The 21,191-nt window shown below is 30.3% G+C and overlaps 1 protein-coding gene across 6 annotated transcripts in view; it reads right to left on the reverse strand.

Annotated features, from left to right (window-relative positions):
- Ccdc85 (coiled-coil domain-containing protein 85) overlaps positions 1 to 21,191 on the reverse strand; it is a 50,585-nt gene that overhangs the window by 27,918 nt on the left and 1,476 nt on the right. For all 6 annotated transcript variants that reach the window (XR_012756667.1, XM_075368172.1, XM_075368169.1 and 3 more), the window contains exons 3-6: positions 16,580 to 16,799; positions 14,226 to 14,483; positions 5,100 to 5,292; positions 431 to 546 (exon numbers count right to left, since the gene is read on the reverse strand). Coding sequence is in view for 5 of the 6 variants with exons in the window: in XM_075368172.1 (XP_075224287.1) it covers positions 431 to 546; positions 5,100 to 5,292; positions 14,226 to 14,483; positions 16,580 to 16,799 (787 nt within the window). In the remaining variant the exon portion in view is untranslated. The remainder of the gene's footprint in view (positions 1 to 430; positions 547 to 5,099; positions 5,293 to 14,225; positions 14,484 to 16,579; positions 16,800 to 21,191) is intronic.

Genomic DNA, 21,191 nt, shown 5'->3' on the forward strand with positions numbered 1-21,191 from the left:
GAAGCACTGAGGACCTATAAATACAGAAACTTAACACTAATAATGCTTTCAAGTAAGCTATGAAATAAATTATAGTAAAAAAATGTATAATTTTTATATAAATAGAATTCTTGAAGATCTTTCCACTAAGTAAACTTTATTTCCATTGAAAAATGTCAGAGCCATCAAAATAATAAAAAATTTACATGGAATAAAAATTAAATAAATTTTATTATATTAGTTCAAATTCCGTATCTGTACCCCTATATCAATTTTGTTTTCATTTTATATAAAAGGAGTGATTTATACAAAACTGGAACCAGCATAAAACATTTTTATTTTGCATCTAATAAAATCAAATCTTAAACATATCCAACATTTATAGTAATTTATAAATCACTATTTAAAAAAAAATTAAGTTGAACAAAAATAATAGCTTTATTAAACTGACAGTGCCAGCTGTAGGGTCCCAATCTTGCCCAAGTTTTTGTTGTAGAACTCGTTTCTCCTCTTCAAGATTTTTAATCCGAGCTTCTAGTCTGTGCACATACTCCAGTAAGCTCTGATCTAAAAATAAAGAAAAAATAAGAACAGATAAATAAATGAAAGATTCTTTTTTTGTATTTTTATAATATATATATAATATTTTTATAATTTTTCATTCATGAGTGGCAACAATGATCATAGATACCTGTTTACTATCACTGATACTATCAATCAGATAATTAATGACACCCTAGAATTTTATCAATTCACACAGAGCACATAATATATAATTTTTATTTATAATAAATCCAATTTTTATTTTGCCATGTATAGTCGCAATAGTGTGCAGTATAAATGCTTAAGCAGTTGTATTGTTATAATTGTAAGTAATGATTACAGCTATTGTTCAATTAGTATTGTCACCGAATGCTTTGACGGCACATAATTCATAACCTTGTGGTGGCCCTGAAGGGCCGTTTTTTTGGCATTAGCTCTGAGAAGAGCTGTTGGGTCTGGAAGATGGACTCAGCAAAGTTGGGGAGTTGCAGCTCGTCCATTGAAGTCCGACTGGGCTTTCCCTCAGCGGCAGATGGGTCCCCACTACAGCGTGGCAGTGGTGGCCCCTAGAGCCCCACAGTGTCAGGTCGGCATTGGTTGTCCTTCGCTGGCGCAGCCAAGACTGTTCTCCCTGAGTGATCTCACGCTGGACCAGCTCCTGCTGCTGAGTCCACCAGCCAGGGCGATTGAAGCCCAACGAGCTGGAGCTGGAGCTGGAGCAGGAGCAGGAAGGTAGTGACCATGTCCAGCGGCTCCCTTGGCAGGAATGTTGGCATCTGCCAGGAGGTCCCACGTTGTGCTGGCCAGGGAACTTCTTCTATCTTCTTCTTCTTCTTGGTCTTCTCTGGTGGTGGTAGACAATGAATTGCCTTCACTCTCGTGGTGCATGCTCTTTTATTGGAGCCTGAGAGTGGTGGGGCTGCAGCGCCACTATGGTGGGAGAACTGCGCAGTCATCTGTGCAGCGGTAGTGATGTTTGTATCAGCGTGTCCATATACTGTGAGCCAGTTTGCATCTCGTGTTCAGCCGCCAATAATAAGTTAGGCATATATGTGGTAACAGTATACATAACTACTCATAGCTATCTGAGTAGTAAAGGTGCACATTACAGAACTTCTACAGAAGTAAATATAGCCTGTTTTTTTTATCAATGCCACAATTAGTAATTTAGAAAGAAGAAAAATGGCAGTAATGTGTAATAATTATTTTTTCCTGATCCCAGATGCACCACCATCGGAATGTTACATTATAGTTGCTATAAAATGAACATCTACAACAACCCTATAAAACTCTTCTGTCTTTACAGAAGAGTTTTAATCTAAACTCACAATGTTGCAGAAGATTGGAAGTATCACTGAGACACATTGAAGATCAATTCAATTGACTCTTGAAATACCTCTGACACTCATATATAATTTTTATTTCTGATCCAGGTTAAAATGTGTTAATCACATGTTCTAAAAAACCAAAAGCTGTTAAATTTACATAATGGATTTACAAAAGAGTGCTACTGTTTTTATGAAAGACTAGGAAACATTCGACTGTGAAAAATGAAAGAAATAATTTGAGTTAGATAGTTAATAATTGCTAACAACACCCTGACTGAATTTGGGCAGCAGCTGATCATAACCAATATATAGAACATGCTAGACAAGATGCAGAACAACTAGGATGGACTTGAACAGGCCAGACAAGATACAGAATGAGTAAGACAAGGTTACATGGTGTTATTGTACTGGTTAGCAGATATAGAATGGATGTGAAAGTCAAAATTATCTACTGCACTGAAATACATGAACTGAATAACAATGCGCCAGTGAAATAGCAGTCACTCGTCAATACTTTCACTTATCAATGCCATGAAGATACTGCAGGAGAAACATACAAACACCACAGAATTCTACAGGAACTGTTACATACCAGACAGCATGAATGTTATGAACTGCCTCAAAGATTTAAAAGAGACAAGTGTCACTTATACAGACAAAATGACATAAAAGTCTTACGATGATCTGAACAGCAGTCAATTGATCAATTTTGTGCAACAAATAATTCACAGTCGCAACTTGCAACTGAAGAGTGTACTGCTTTTCAATAAATTTTTATTTGTGTTACACTACAGCAATCTTTTCTGGTGTAAATAAAATACTATAAAGTTTTAAACATGTTTCATGTTTTAAAATTGTAACGTGTGTAAAATTGAACAGTTTACACCTCACAGATTACTTTGATTCACCTCTTTGAAAAAATACTGAAGACACACTTCCTTATCTCTTTAGAAAATTACGTTGACCATTATTTTATAATTATAAAATACATATTATTTGAAAAAAAAATTAAAATAAATTTGAAATGTTCCACAGAATTAAAACAACTGAAAATACAGATATTATGAAACGACATTTTGTTAAGTCAAATTTTAAAATGTAATAATCTAGTATTTTATTCAAAAATTATTCTAATTGAAAACTAGTTAGAAAAAATGTCAAAAATTAATTACCACCGAAAATTATTGTGGTAAAAGAATGCCATACAGCACAAAGACCAAAAGAACAGTGCCAAAGACCACTGTATGACAAGAAATATCAAACAAAGCAATCTGTAAGTAACAAAACTTCTCCACAGGCATATATTTCTAATAGACTACCAAGACATTCTGGAACATACATTATCACTCACTGATGATTGATATGACACTCCAGCACATCCTTCCACATTCAACATGTTAATCATTATTGCCAATTTTCAATGGGTCATTTAGTTTTTAGACCAATAACTGTATCTCATTGATTTCAAGGTAAATTTGCAGAGGAAGCTTTTACATTTTAATGAATTACTCCTAAATCTTAAAAAATAATCTTCCACATTGCAGAAGTTTTCTGGAATGAACAAATTAATATAATGCTTTTGTCAACATTATTAACCTGTTTCACAGAAATGAAGTGTATAGTAGGTACTGTTAATTTGAAAACAAAAGATACTTAACCATCCTCGATTTTATAATTTTATTATGATTATTTAAAAAATATAATTTACACAGTAAAAATGAATCAAGTATGAGTAGAAAACCTATATACAAATTCACTTAAAATGTGAAATAAATGAATTATTAACAAATAGAATATTTTATTTTCTTCATTTTGCACTTATTTGTGAAAATTTTCTTTTTTTATTATTTTTGTTATTTTCAGTTAAATTAATTGTCATTGTAGACATTTATCTCATTGGTTTTAATATTATTTTTATGTCATAATAATAACACATAATATTGGTAATGTTTGGTGTTAAAGAAACAAACACAAGTAAAAATAAAGTAGAATGAGGTTAATAACAAAAAAATATAAGAAATATAAAATTAAACTACAATAATAAAAAACAGAAGTTCTTATAAACAATGATGAGTACAATTTTTAAAATTCCAAAAAATAAACAAAAATTAAATTACAATTAAAAATGTAACTACAATTAAAATTAAAACAACAAAGAATCTGAATCTGAATACTCCTTCAAAAAATATTTGTCTTACTGTAATTAGTAATGGATTAATACAAAATCAACAATCTTTTTGGGTAGTTTGTTAATGTTTCACATGTTCTGAAAACCTTGAGATGTTTTCTGGATGATGCTATTTGGTGCTCTCACAACTGGTGTAAATAAGTCTACATCTGCGGGTCATTAAATCTGATATTGAGCCAAACAAGCACAGCTATATTGCAAGCCAACTAAGTAACAGTATAGGAAAAGCAATTTGTAGGTGTTTTTATGAGGCAATAAAACTACTCACAATCAGTCATTTCTGAGCTGATGAATGCTTTGATGCCAAACAAATGTAATATAAAATAAAAAGTTCATTAGTTTTATTTTTTAAAACTAATTTAGTTTTTCACTTTTTTTAAATCAGTATTTTATTAAATGTAACAATCTCTGAATTTAAAAACCATTATGTGTGAATCTTTTAATAATCAGTAAACTTTATCAATACAAAACAGATTTGAAACTATACCCACTTTCACATTGTAAATTTGTGAAGACTCATGTCACAAATTAAGGTACCTTTGAAATTGTATCTGCAAAAGGAACTGAATTTATATTTAGGTTAACTCTCCAGGAATCGGCTGACTAGCTGACAGTTCATTTAGTTACTTCCATGTTCCACACAATTTTTGAGGAAGGATAAGTGTATTTTCCTTATGGAAGTCTGAGCCTGTTCTTGGGTGACTTTTAGGTAAATAAAGTATTTGAAGTGGTCAATCCAAAATAATTGATCAATAATGTGTTGCACCAACCTTACATAAATTTAACCCAATATCCCAAGGAATAGTGGAAGGAATAGGCAAGCACTATCTGTAAAGTGCCTTTAGAAATCTATTTTTTTTTTTTTTTTTTGGGGTAGAATGTCTTGTTTCATAATCCAGTTTTAGGTAGAATGTGCTTTTGATCTTTTCTAATCAGAAACTTCCTATCCAGTAGCTGTACAGAAAACTCAACCTTGGTTAAAATGGTTATCAGGTAAAAATTATCTCCTAACCCTTTAATACATACGTAAATTTATATTAAAAAAAAACCAAAAAACTGACCAGTAGCACTAATAGTATGAGACGGAACTGATGGCCTTGTATACAAGCTTGTATGTGTTGGCTGAGGAGGATTTGGAGGCGGTTCATCTGCATTAGTACTGGAACTGCTGCCATCACCATCATCACGCCTTAGTCCAGCACCACATGCACGGCAAACACCACTTCTTTCCTCATCCAAATAGAGGCAAAGTTCCTATAAAAATTCTCACATAATTTATCATATATTTTCCTAAATTCCTGAAAATATATAAATTTTTAATCTTTTAAACAGAAAAGTAAAGGAAAAAACGCAAGGTTAATAACATTAATTATTATGAATCTGAATCAAACCAAATTACAACATACAAGAGGTAATTTTTTTTATTCATTTTAAATTCTTTTTAGCGACACAACAGTAGTTTTAATTAGTAATTAGCAATGTTGATATTGTGTTGATCCCATTTGATCTAACTAGTTATTTTGTCTTCAACAACACAATTTCTTCTAATCAAGGAGAATCTTTAGAAGTGTAATGGTGAACCTTTCTAAAAAGTGGGTCAAATTTTGTTCATTATTTTTTTAACTAGCCTGTGGGTCACTAAGTCAGTATCATCACTTGTAAAGGGGGGGAGGGTGTAGTAAAAAGGTATCAATAATTTGGAAACACCAAAAATTCATTAACAGAGAAACTTGACAGTTGACTCTTTTTTTGGTTCTTACTTTTAAAATCCTGTAAGAAAGTTTACATTTCCTTTTTGTCTTAAAATTTTTACTTTTGCTAGTGAAGAGCAAAAAATAAAGTTTGACGTAAAAAATTGATATCAAAGGCCTCCGTAAAATATTTGCCGCCTCTGTAGCATGAGTGGTTGCATCTCGGCTTTTCATTCAGCGGTCCTGGGTTCAAATCCTGGTCAGGCATGATATTTTTCGTACAGTAAATTTTGAAATCCCATGCCCAAGCTTCAAGCTTATGTTATAATTACTGCACCAGCTGACATCATGCTTAGTGGCACCTCTGCACTGAGTATTTGAATGAACAAGGAATAAAGAAAAGCACATATATATTATGAAATATTCTTTATTAATAAACATAGTTACAAATAAGTATGTAAAATAAAGTCAATAAAAGTATATTTAATGCGAAATCTGTTATTCCTTATTTTTAGATAGTTTCTTAATATTAGGTTCATATTCTGTATTCTTTACTTAAACACATTTTGCAGTCAATTCATTTCCAAGTTTATTTCTGTCGGTAGATTTTATAAAATTCATTGAGGTATTTTGAATCATTTTTCACACAAATATGTGGATCCCAATATGTGGATTGTTAAAAGAGCATTAGTAAGTTTCTTCATTAATATAAAATTGTTTGGTAAAGAATCCCATATGTTTAACATAATATTTTCAATTTTTAGTATGGGATCATTATTATCTGTACTACTTTCAGCAATTTTTCCTTCTACTTTGGAAATCAAGTTTTCAAATTTATTCTTTCACACTATCCTGCTTTGAAATCCAGCTAATTCCTTTTTTTAAATCATGGATACCTAACGACATAAATTCAATTCCGTTTTGTATGGACATAAAATAAAGTGAAATGTATTTTCCAAACTTTTAAATTGATTAAATCTCTCCTGAAATGCTTGTTTTACTTCCTGTATAATGATTAAATATTTTTTAATTTTATTAGCTTGAATGTCAAGTATATTTTCAAAAATTATTGTGTTTTGAAAATTTTTTTGTAATTGAGGAAAATATTTCAAGATTTTCATTTCCAAATTTTTAGCAAAGATGTGAAGTTTCGTCATAAATATTTTAATATTTTCAAACATAATTAATACAATTTGTTAATTTCCCTGAAGTTTGTTATTCAGTTCATTGAAATGCTGAGTGATGTCACATAAGAACATTAAATCATTTAACCAATCTATATTTTTAAATTCGTCATAATTATTTTTTTCATTCAAAAAGCTTTATTTTTTTCTATTGAGAAACATTAAGAACTTTAAGTGTTTAATAACACTTCTAGACGCATATGCCAAGGCTACCAAGTAGTTTAACATTGTGAGCTGGTACATCCCTATTCAACGACGTAATGAATATGTGTGCCAAGTTTACGACTGACTTGTCATGAGTCATACACAAGTGCAATGATATAGGAAATCAGTTAGCCAATTTCCACTTGGAAATATTTTTTTTATAAATTCGACATTAGATATTTATACTTTAATTTTTTAATATTTTCTATTGTCTGTTCTCTCTTTTATGATAAAATAAGTTTATAAAAATCAACATGTTGGTCATTTAAAAAGCCTTTGTGGGTCATTATCTGACCTGTAGTACATAGGTTAGCCATCACTGCTTTAGAATCTGATCAAAAAGTGAATTAGTTTTGAACTGTCTTTGTCGGTTTAATATATCAGAGTATTTCATGTTAACAGTATGTGTGATACAGCAGAGTGTACAGTTAACAATAATAAAAAAGGGGTCCCTCGTTATAATGTTTATTAAAATAGAATACAATAAATAACACAAATAAACACTAAGAAGGCTTACTCTGGTCATGGGAAAAATGGTAAAATACCTAGATAGTTAAACTGTCCTTTCTTATCATCCAACCATTTCTGCATTGTTGGTTCTGTGGTCTGGCCTTGCTAAAGCCTCCATGCTAAGGATACCACATTCTTAATTATTATCTTGTAGATATATGGTAGAGAAGAATCCTATGGGCTGGCATAATTTTCTCCTATCTGGTCGCTGCACAATAAGCTTAACTGCTTAAGCATCAATGGGATAAAGCTAGGGCTCCAAAAACTTACTTAATTTTGATCTAGTAATTGAAATACAATTATATATAATATACTCTTAATTAATACTGAATATAATTATAGTTATGTGTCAGTAGAGAAATAAAAACGATATATTTGAATAAAAACGGTATATTTGACTAAACAGTCTTAAATTTAATTTCCAAATGTAGGCATGAAACTTTTTTAAACTTTCAGCTATCCAGAATTTAGACCTCCAATGAAATTTGAACTGTATGATTGGTTATGACATCTTGCTGAAAGCACAATGCTCAGAAAATAATTTCTGAGCATTTTACCATAACATGCAGACAATAAAGTCACAATCATATTTTTATTGAAAATGAATAGGTCTATGATGCCAAGCACTGAAACACCAACTGTCACTTTATCAATATGTAGAGAAATTTTTAAGATTCTTTTGAATTGTTTTGCAGCCAAGAAATAATAGAATTGATTATTGATGTGACCTGGTAAAACAAAAAAATTTATAACCACTTTTTGAATTAGTTTGGTTTATTTTAAAAATGTTCATGAAAACGCTGTTATATGACAGTAATATTGAAAAAATCAGAATAATAAAGGTAGATAATTCAGTAGACAGTTTTCTGAATGTTTAAATCCAAATGTAAAATACACTATCATGCTTCAATATTTTGTAAAACATATTGCAACAGTGTCATTGTTGAGAATGTTACTTTTTGATGAAGTCTAAAATCACAGTATTTTCCGGTGATTTATTTTAAATAAAAGTCATATCTATCACATATATTTATTTTTTCCTGACTTTTGTGAGTTGAAAGTTTGCCCCTCACCAACTGCTGTGTCTACTTTCAACTAGTCATGCAAAAAAACATGCTCCCCTGCTCATATTCATTTCTTTTTATTTTCAATATTTTATATGTTATTATACACAATATAAATTTATTAACTCCACGTATCAATTTATAAGTATTTTAGTTTTGTCTTTGTTTTTATATCCGTTATTTTACTTTAATTATAAATAAATGTTAATAGTATTAAAAATGTTTTTTGACTTATTGTAATGGAGAAACTATTACTCTAAAGGTGTTGCTAAATCTTCATTGCCAAAATCGTCTTCGCTTTCAGATGAATAATCACTGTCTTCATCACTACTTTCTTGTAAATTGATAACAAACTCTTCTTCAACATCAACCAAATGTTCTTTTTCCAAATATACATTTTCTAGTTTTTTCACATTCACGTATATCGGTGACCAGTCTTTCTCTATTATATTAGAAATTCTTTCTGTACATAGCGTCATCATGGCATGTAACTTGAACGTGATGTTTCTTTAGGTCACATATCCTTTTACATTTGCCGTGTCATTTCGACGAGGTTTAGATCTGGGTAGTATAGTGACTGGCAAATAGCTGTGTGATTGTCAGCTTCCAGAAGGTAAACAAAATATACATCTTATGTCTTGGTTTGTGCAGGTTTACTAATCTGTAAAGTCCTGATTTAAGCACTTTAGGATGAAACGAAATCCTACGGATTTAAAAATTGTCCTCACTCTCGATACATCATCCTGAAAACTAATAGTCTCTTTCAGTTTATTACAAATACATTTAGCTGTAGGGAGCACCTTTTCTTTCAGATAGAAATCATAAACAATTCACCTGAAAACATTTATTGAAATGGTTTAAATTAGTAATTCTGTTTTCCCGTTTATACTTTTTTGGGTTTAAAATGAAGATTTGTTCTCTGACATCCCGTTCATTTCTTTTATAATAATTGTAATAGTCCTGGCCAAAACCCCACACGCAGCAGCAGTTCTTTTCATATACTTTTTCACAGGAATAATAAAAGGGTATCTTGACGTTTGACCTCTCCTTCCATAAACTGATTAAGATTACAAATAATTTCCCAAGCTTGACTACGAAGAGTTTTCACTCAAATTTTGACTTAAACTCTCCATTAATTGTTTGGAGAACGTTAAAAATATGTGAGAAAATAAATCTTCACTAATATTAAAATACACTTACAAAAATATTATATAAAGGATAATATAAAATAACCCTAATCTGTATTATAGGCACTTTTAAATTAATTTATTTTTCTTTATTTAATTAATTTTTATGAGGTATGTCATACCTTTGGAAACCACTCCCCTTCTTCAACCACCCTTAATGATGAAGTATGTAAAATATTTACAATTTTATTCAGAGTCAAAGTTTCAATGGACAGCTTATACTTTGCTTCATGCTTTTCCTTCTATGTTCTCTATATGTTCATTCATCTCAGTGTAACATCCAGCAATAGTTTGCCATCTGTGTAGTAATCAATTTTCCTTGATACCTCTTTTCCATTTCTTACATGACCTGATGAAATCTCTCACCCATCTCTTCACTAATGACACCCAGATTTTCAGGAAAGTACTCCACATGTGAATTTAGGAAGTGAATCTTCAAGCTCATGGAACAGCCACAATTTTTTTACTTCTGCAGCATGTTCTCAATGACTGATTTGAAAAGTTTGGATCCTTGATATTGCCCAGAAACTTGCTTACTACGGCTTTAAAGGCTCCCCAGGCTTCTTTTTCTGCAACTTCAATTTGTTTCTAAAAATTACCATCTTTGAGAAGTTTTCTAATGCCAGGACCAGTAAAGACACCCTTCCTTAGGTTGGGTGGTTGATAAGACTGGAAATTTTGTCACAGATGTATTTAAAACATTTACCTTCTTTTGGTAAGGCTTTGACAAATTGTTTAATCAAGCCTAACTTGATATGCAGAGGTGGAAGGAGATTTATGAGAGATTTATTCAGATCTATGAGCTTTTCGTAGCACACTTTTGGTTCCAGATTCTAATGAAGCTCTTTTTGGCCAATCTTTCCTTAATGATTTTCTCACTCTCTGCTATCCCATTCACACAAAAAACAAGGAAACTTTGTGTATCCTCCTTGCTATCCTAGGAGCATTTATATTATTTTAAGATCGCTGCATGTAATCCAGTTATGATTTGTTGTATTTAATTTTATTGAGAACAAATTCCAAATTATCATAACCCTCTTTTAAATGGACAGAATGAACGACAGGTATTGATGGATACATATAATCCTACTGTGAAGAAGAGCTAGTTTGAGGCTTTTTTGGACAAATTTATGAACAATCTCGAATTGGTATTTTCATACGGAATGTTAAATTGAGTCAAAAGTTCACATACATCAGTGCAAAAGTCTAATTCTCCATCTGAAAAATATGGAAGAAAATACTTTTATACCTGTACCTGAGCCAGAAAAATGAGGTGCCAGCTGCTAGCAGATTCTTCTCGTTAAGCCTCAAACCAAGCAATTCTGAATTTTCTTTGGTCAGATATATGTCTCGAACCAAATCATTTAGTTCAGACTGTGAATAATGCTCTGGTGCACAGCTATCTCTGGGTTTGTACTCCTTGAGGTTATCTTCATTTAAATCATTTGTGGAACCATATATTTCAAGTAAATTTTCTGGTCGAATTGGTACTGATACATCTGGACCATGAGGAACCAGGCATAAAGTGGACAGCATATTTGGATAGACAATTCTTTTTTATTCTTCAAATTGAAATCATGAACATCAGTCAAAAAAAAGTAGCAATCAATGGTGATTTCCTGGCTCTTTTCACACCACTGGAACTCCAAATCTGAATGCTTCTTATTTACCTTTTGACCACCGTTTAAAAACTTGCCGTGTAGCAAACATATGTGTAGCAAACATAATGGGGTCCCAAAGTTTTGTCTTGATCTCCTATTTTCACTCCAAAATACGTGTTGTACACTTGTCAAATGAAACTTGATATGCTTTTATTTTGCTTTTACACCATTAACTCACCACAAATGTAACAAAAAGAAAATCTACAAATCTACAGAATTTTTGCAGTCTCTTGAAACCATTTTGAAAATGGAAAGTTTGCTTTATTACCTGAAAATAGATTTTCCACCGACAAAAATACATCTGATCACGGAGGACAGAAAAACTTGATTTACGTACACTGATGGTTGAAACAGCACTGACAGAAGTTGCATGGTGCACGAGTGGCGTGGATGGCTGCCAATAAAGATGTTACATCTTTTTAAGTCTTGTCACAACCTGTCGGCAAGCTCTCCTACCATCATGTCATCTTCATCCCCCCCCCCCCCCAACCAACCACTTCAGACCACTCAACTGTTTAGCTATGAGAATGGCCAAAAGTGAATATATAACATTAATTATTAAAAAAAAAGTTTTATGTCTGTTTTATATTATCACATTTTCACAATTTTTCAACTTTTTACAAATTATGAAATTTACAAAAAATCCTGATGTGATAGAAAAAAATGAATACATAGGAATTAATTACCAAAACTTAAAAAATATTCCATAACCCAAAATTGCAGGCTTGTATAATTAAGATATATCTGGATAGAGACAATTAATCAGAAATGCTTTTACCGATTTTATGTATTCATTCTATGTTGCAGGCTTCATTAGATGATTGCATTAATATATTTCCCATATATAGGTATCCCACATAAATACTCAATGCCTAAGAAATAAAACTGAAGAAATTGAAAAATTTCTTTCAGTCACCAAATTTTTTATGTTTTTCGAAAACTGGTTGGCTAACACAGAAATCAGCTCTGAGTTAAACAATTTCAAACTTACTGAAGCATTTTATAGAACTGCTTATAAAAATGGGAATTTTATTATTTGTTTACGACTACCTTTTTAATAAAGTTGAAAGTTACTATACATTCATGAATGAAATTAATTGTGAATGCAGTAAAATTCACGGTAATTTATAGATCTGGCCTTTTGAAACCTTTCTAGGCAAAACATCAGAAACTCTTTAATAAAATTCCTAATAAATTTGATGCCAAAATGTGTGAAAATTTTAATGCTAACTTTCAGGATAATCCTAGTGTTGGGTTGAATGAACCATTAACTCAGTTGAGTTAGCAGAATTGCATATTTTTATTTCTCAGCCAACTAGAATAACAAGTATCTCAGCCATCTATAACAACAATAATTTACTAATTTACCTAAACATAATTTTTTATCGTTTTGTCAGGCTGGTCTTTCAGATCACAGTTGGCTATATTGCAATATATTTCTTATTCCACAGATTTAAAAGATAAATTGTAGCATTTTATTCATTAATAATGAATATAAGGTAGGAAATATTTCCTGTAACTACGAACAATATAAAAAAAGACTTTATTTGTGCAACTCTAACAAAAATAAATTTTGTTTTTATTTATAATTTTGCAAAAACATAGTTAACCTTATATTTGAAAAAATATTTCCTTCCTAATAAATTTTAATAAACATTACTTTAAATGACTTAGAAATTTATTTAATGATTGATTACCATTAATAAACACTGTCAATTTGTTAAAATCTTTAGGGCAAAATAATAATACAATCTTTTAAAAATTTCACTGTGGTTTCCAAAATGAATAAGTACTTGCAGGAACATAAATTCAACTTCTGTATACTAAACTTGTTATTATTGATATTTTCGCTTTTAATAAAAATATTCTAGACACATCATCATTCATAAATAGATGCCCTAAGGATACTATTTATGATCTCAAATAACGAAAAAGTATGTTCTAAGCAATAAAATTTCATTAAGAAACAATCTTCTACAAAGTAATTATTTATTTAATATTATACTTCAGCATATGGCACCCCATCAATTTGATGCTATATAATCATGAATTAACCAATGGAAAATAAATTAACTTTTTGACCTAAGAAAAGAAGATTGAAAAAAAGAACTTTCCCAACGTCTTCAACATTAACTTTTAGATTTTTAAAATACTAAGTAAATGTTTGACCTCTTAACAACAATTACAGTGCTCTATATCATTTTTAATATGTTATCTTTAATAACATCTATAATACAATAGGTTATTTAATTTTAACTCTTTATTAATATTAAAAATCATAAATTTACTACTTAATACATATAGTTATAATTTAACCAATGTATTAATTTGTACAGGTTGCTTTGCATTTTAATTCTGAACATATTAATGGAACTTGATTTATATAAGACCAATATCATCAGAAAATGCAGAAATGAGCCCTCAAATTCATCTTAAGATAACAACAATCATCTTAATTTAGGGTTCATAATGTATGAACCCTAAATCAAACAACCAAAACTATTCTAAATATTCTGGACTCAACTACAGTTGGAGAGACATATGTCATGCCTAGTGCAGCTGTCACATAACATTAACTTATCCACTCATGTCAAGTATAAGGGTAGTAAACAATAAGCTAAATTTCTCATATTATAAAATTAAAATACCCTTTTACAGGCTATCAAATATGTAAAAAATAACTTACTTTCAATTCAAGATTATCCTTAATTAATTCCTGTTGTTTAGTATCCAATTCTCTTAATTTAGCTTGATACGCTGAGACTTCTTGTCTCATTACACTAGCTGTGTAGCGGCCAAACCTTTGCCATTCTCTCGCCAGTTTACGACCCTTTTGTCTATCATCATCAAGAAAACAACATAGATCACGCAATTCTTGATTATCATCACTAAGTCGTTGATTTGCTTCTTTTAGAGTACGTATTTCAGCAGCCATACGACGACTCTAAAGAGATACATTTATAAAAGTATATTACACAGTAGGTTTAAATCAAATTACATGTGTAAATATCAAACATTAACACAATACATAACAAACACAGACAAACGTTACAGCATGTGCAAAGTACAAACTAATATAGTATGAAATTTGGATTCTAGTTTCATGGCATCAATTGCTCTAGAGATATGTGGAAGAAGGAAGGTGTGGTAGTCAGTCAAAAACGGGGGATGGAATTTTTTTAGCATTTTGCGATGTTTCATGAACCAGGGATCCCAAAAAAACAAAAAAAAAAAGTTGGGAGATAATGTATGTGTTGGCATGTTTATAACTTAATAATTTTTAACTGGGTAAACCAATTTTGATGAAATTTGGCACAGAGACCCATGTATATGGAGCTATTTGTTGTAAAAGTTTGGGGTCAATATTTTTGAGGGGGTGAGGTAAGGGTTTGGGGATCAATTTTTTTTAAATTTTGCAACACAAACCCACTTTATATTAGCTCAGTCAGTACATGTATGCAAGCATGCTTTATCTTACCAATTTTTTTTTTAATTTTACCCCAAAATAACCCTTTTCCCAAAAATAAAATAGCTATCTTTTTATTCAATGAATATTTTTTAACAAAATCTTTTTTTAAATATCTCCCAATGCAAAACAGTAGTGCAAGCAACCCCCCCCCCCCCCAAAAAAAAATTTACTTTGGGGGCAGTATTTTGTTTTTTTGAAAATTTGTTTGATTTATTTAAATATAATGATAATTCTATAATTTAACTTCATCATAAATAACCCTGTACCTCAAAAAAGAAATCTTAGGTAAATTTTTTCATATATAATTATTTTTCCACTTCATAAGATTAATTGTTGAGAAGAAAAGAATGACAGAAGCAGAGCTAAGTAGAGGAATCCTGCAAACAATTCATGAACTGGACACCCAAAGAAGATAAGATGCTACCTACTGCACTATCTATAGGTCAACACAAAAAATCCATATTGTGAATCAAGCTTTACACTACTCTTTGACATATTCTGATCTTTTTTTAAATTTTGTTTACCGACTGCTGAAGTAAACACTGAGAATGTACTGTTTTAAATACATTAACGACAGCATCAGTGCAAAACACAACTTATAACAAAGTTATTTTTTTGTAAATTCTTGAGAAAAGCTGTTAGTAATGATTACATTAAAAAAAGAAACGTATTATTCTATACAGTTTTAGCACACTAAAATTTTATCAGATGATTTATTTTGAGAAATTAAACTTTAAATTCTTAATTAAAAAAAAAATATTACAAAAAGGTACCTTGATCTCAATTTAAAAGGCCTTATTTTTGAAGATTTTCAAAAAATAAAATTTTCCTCTCTTCCCCTTTCTAAAACTATTGCCAATCTTGTGCAAACTCAATCATGCTGTAAACTAATTGATTCCTGTTGGAAGAGTATGTAAAAATGAACAAGTGTGATTAGCCAGTTCATCCAAATTTAAGTATAATATACTACTTTGTAATATATGAGGTACAATTTACAAACGAGATAAAAAATATGATTGATCTGCTTTAACAAATAAATTAAGAGTACTTTAATAAATAAATAAATTATTAGTAGTTTAATAAAACTACTAATTTAATTAATAATTGTGTAATATTTTTCTTATTTAAGATTTAAATTACTTTTATGTAAAATAATGTAAATTAAATAATTAAATTAATTCAAGTTGAAGCTTGGATGTGGTAATATGGAATAAAAATTTTGTAGCACAAGATGCACCAGTCTCTCCATCAAGGAACTGACAAAAATTGAGTAACTGAAAATCATACATTATTAATAAGCAGAAAGGATGCAAGAAATGTTTGTTTCCCATTAAGTGGTTATAATTAGAATTAAGTTAATTCATAACTAAAAGATTGAACATTGAAAAAATATTTCTCAGAATTTAATTTTGTAACAAACAGTAAAAAAATTACTAAAAAGATTTTTCATGTTTCAAAACAGTTTTCACGAAAACTGTACACCCTCCTCAACTCAATTCCAATAAAAATATGGGTCAACTAGGCTGCAATAAAATACAAATTACAATTTGTGATAAAAATTAAGTTAATACCTGTTCCGTAAGACGAGCTGCATCTGGGTCTGGTTTACGAACAAATTTAAGCATGTCTGAAGGTGCTGTTGTTGGTGCTGTATTCTGAATTGGCACTGACTGTAAAGGTGGTTGGGATGACTGAAGTGGTTGTACAACAGCTGGTGGTGCGTGGTATTGTGGAGGGCCGGTACGTTTCAACTCTCCTGGAGGAGCAAAATGAGTTTTATCTGTCTGATGTCTGAAAAAAATTAAATTTAAAAACTAAAGTGTAAACTGTTATAAGTACAGACATTAACATAGAGCTATTTAAAAATCTTTATAGATAATCACTAAAACATATTTACAGATCTTTGATGGGTTTTCTGTAAAACTGCTAAAACTCCTCTGTCAGAAAGCAACACTAAAGCAATAATAAAAACAAAAAAAACAAAATTGCAAAATAATGTGAAATTTGAACATACAACAGTGCACTTATGTTAATGCACAATATCTGAACAGTCAAACTAGTTCTTTGTTAGACAAAGGTAATATTTTGTGTATTTTTCATGGAATAAATAGATATTACAATATTTTTTTACATGATTGTGACTTATGTGAAACACCTGACATGTAAAAGGTACCACTCTCAGTTACTTTCTCTGAGAGTAAGTTGTATTTATATTCACCATATAATCAGTCCCTATGATGAACAGAGTTCATCATAGGTGTTGCTTAGGGGATAACAACTAAAAATCTGTGGAAATAACATAGTCAGGTGAAACTGTATATTCAACTCAATGAATAAGGCAACTGCTTAATTCCTATCACCATGTTAGTAAGTCTGAAAGATGATGCTTGCAGTTCTTGAGAATGATTTTAAGAGGATTTTTGTCTCTTATTATGTTGCTTACAACTTATCTCACAAAGGCCTGTTATTTTTTATATGCTACAAAATTCATCTATATCTACTCACAAAAAAAAAGGCAATAAATGCAGCAATTGTAATAATGTATCTGCCTGTAATCAGGAGTGTTAATAAAGAGAAATAAAAAACTGTTATCATACTTAAAATACACTCAGAATAAATATTTCAAATATATCTTTGTATTCCAAATTCTTAACAACATTCATGAAAAGCTAATAATCTACTGTGTCTCTTAAATCACTGTCTAAAATAAAATGGTCTGTGATGTATACCAAACACTTTTATCATGCATTAATGGAATTTAACTTTATATTTTTTTATTAATCACAACAAAATATTATCAAAAATGATATCAATAAAAAATAGAAAAAGGAAGTATTTTATTACATATAAAAAGTTCTTTAGGGATAACTAAATTTCTAATTTAGGTCTACTTTAAGTATTGGGGACCCAGTAACATTTCTGATTCAGGACTGAGTTGTCTCAGTCCTGAACACGACCTATTACACAACCACACATGGCTGTGTAATAGGTCTGTGTTCATAGTGTACTAGTAATAAACACATAGGGTAATAGTGTGTATTGCCACACACACATGCGCGCACACATACACACACACACAATTTTATAGCATGCAGCTGCTGCCACCAACTACTGCTACTGCAACTACTACTGTTACAATTATAACCACCAAGAACTTTAAAATATAAAATAACAAGTCCACATAAAATAACAATATCATATGATATAACTTTCCACATTTTTTTCATTTACTGTTTATTAAAACATTCATATAGAAATCACTTGAATAGCTAACGCCTTTTATGTTATAGCTTATCATTTACAACAAATTTAATTTACAACACTCAGGACTGTTTTTTTGTTATTTCCAAATGCAACAACACTAATAAAATACGTTAGAGCCTCTCTTAAACGAGGTAATTGGGGGTACTGCTGGCTCAGATAACAGAATCTGTGATTAACAGAGACCTAAGTTTTGTTCTTGAATTCAAACCACATTAATATAGAATTGGTAGCAGAATAAGCCACTAATTAATAATGATTATAACAAATATTATTATCTTATTTTACTGTATTAGAATAAAATCAATCTTCAGTAATCACTCTCACATCAACTTGCATAAACTTAGTTTGATTTTTTTAACGTAAAAATTCTTCACCTTCTTTTGTCTTAACTGAGTAACAATGTCCATAGTAGTGTGTTCACGCCAGTTTCGTAACTATGATGTAACTATTATGATTAAATCAGTGAAAAGAACATTGTTTCATTGTTATAAATACTGGAGCACTGCTGCGAGAAATACAGTCCTTTGTTGGGGCTAATTTTTTATTTTTCATCAATTGGTTCGTCTTCGTCACTGGAGATTTCATTAACCTCTTCTGTCACAACTTTCACCTCGTCATCAAAAATTTTAAATGTTAGTTCCCTTGAATCAGATTCTAACCAGTCTTGCACTACATTTTCCTTTACATTTTCAAATCCTGCTATATTTTCTAATAAAGCACAGAATTCCTCATTGGATGGCATAGTCCACAAAATTTTCACTAATTGTTCATGTTGATTTTTTAATTTTTCCAGCCAGCTTTTACTGGCAAAAAATGTATCTCGACCATTCAATTTTTGTTAAGTTAAACAGCCTTTTCTTGCAAAATAGGACTAGATACTGGTATCCCAAAGATTCTCTGTTGCCTGAACCACAAGAAAACGGCATCATCTAAAGCATCCTGGGCAGGCTTCTTCAGCATAGATCATTTACTTAAGAACTTATCCGGCACTTTTGAACAGTGATCTTAAATTTCTTTTTTGTTCCATTTCCAATCACCAATGGTTGTTTCTCAGACACCAAACTCATAAGCAATTTTTTTAATAGATTCTTCAGCATTTAATCTTTTAATTGCTTCTAATTTTTTGTCCATTGACAATACCACTCGTTTATGTCTTGTATTACTACTATCTTTGCTACAAATAGCCATCATAACAATAACCACAATACATTACATACAAGTAAACACAACACACTACAGCTAGTAGTGTGTTGTGTTTACTGTACTGTACAACAGTACAGCAGACACACAATCACAAAATACAGACTGATTTTTACACGTATAGTAGGTAACAGAAACTAAAGAAAATTTATTGTTCTGTTTTACTGCCATGCGCTGTAAATACGCAATACTAATATTATGCACAACAAATAATCTCACTAATAGGCTATAACAAAATTCATACATGGAGTAAATGGCATCTTGGTTAATTTTTTTTTTAGTTTTACTGTACTTCAGACTTTTTGTACCTAAGGCTAATTATGGATTTAATGCATGATTTGTAGCATAGTGAAACGAAACAAGCCTGAGCAGGATTCGAACCCACAACTGCCGGATTAAAGGCTGAGACGCCACCTCTATCATGGCACCCGCTCATTTCGGTTAAGAAAGACTTGATGATATAACGTACATAACTGAAAAACTTTGGTATGGTAAAACATAGCCTGCATTGTATTTTAAATTTGGCTCATCTTGTAATAAAAACAAACTCACTGTATAATTATATTTACCAATCATCACATAAAACAGTTATAAAATTATAAACACTGCAATATTCTGCTAAAAAAAGGCTCATGACTCAAAATAGTATCATTAGCCAATCAATTTCATTCTAGTTATAAAAAGAACAGGTATTAATTTTAAAATTGCATTTAACCACATAAGAGTTTACTTATTAACACAAAAAATAAATAAATGAAAAAAATATTAAAACAATGTTTATCAATAATACAAAATAAAAATTATAATACAAAACATTTTAACTAAATACAAAAGAAGTGCTCTATAATATAAAAGTAAAAAAGAAACTATTTTGGAAGTTCATGAACTTCCATGTTTAAATTCATATGTCCTGATACAAAGATCTCCTTGGTAGCACTAAACATTTAGAAAGAAAGAATATAAAACTAATTTAATAGCTATATATAAAATCTTAATTAATTTTATAATAAAGTTTTCAAATTAAATTTGATGTTCATTCAAGTTCTTTTAAAAATGTTAGAAATAGGGAGGTATGCTTACCATCTCAATGATATGACAAATCATTTTGATCAATTATAATGATCAAGATTGGGGTATTTTTCATTATTCTTCTGAAAAGTTTAAAACTTATTTCCTGAAATTGTATAATTATCATAATATTAATTTATTTTCATTAAATTCATATCCTACAGAGTAATAGCTAATTAGTGTAGCACTCATTCCAGCAAATAAACCTAGAAAACACTTACATATTTAACAATAACAAGCAATAATAGTAAAGAAGACCAGGTTCATTCTGTAATAATCCCATATTCACATAATAGTAAAAAAATGCACACTACAAACACAAATAAAATTTGATATATATATATAGGTTTTAACATTTAATAACATTATTATGATTAAAGTAACTTTTATAACAAAGCTTGTTTGTAGGTTAAGGTTAAGTTATTCTCACTGGTAAAGGAATTTTTTCCTTCTATGTCTACAGCATCAATTAATGCATGAGAGGTAACAGTAATAGTATATTAATAAACTTAAACAATAACTCATTGTATGTTTTACCTTATTCTTAATAGATTTTTATTAAAAATGTCATTGATGTTTATTTGAAAAAAACTACAGAACTTCACAACTGTAAAACAAATAAGCTTGTTCACAACTGCCAAGCAAACTTTA

The sequence above is a fragment of the Lycorma delicatula genome, chromosome 6, assembly GCF_047948215.1.
Source record: "Lycorma delicatula isolate Av1 chromosome 6, ASM4794821v1, whole genome shotgun sequence".
NCBI lineage: Eukaryota > Metazoa > Arthropoda > Insecta > Hemiptera > Fulgoridae > Lycorma > Lycorma delicatula.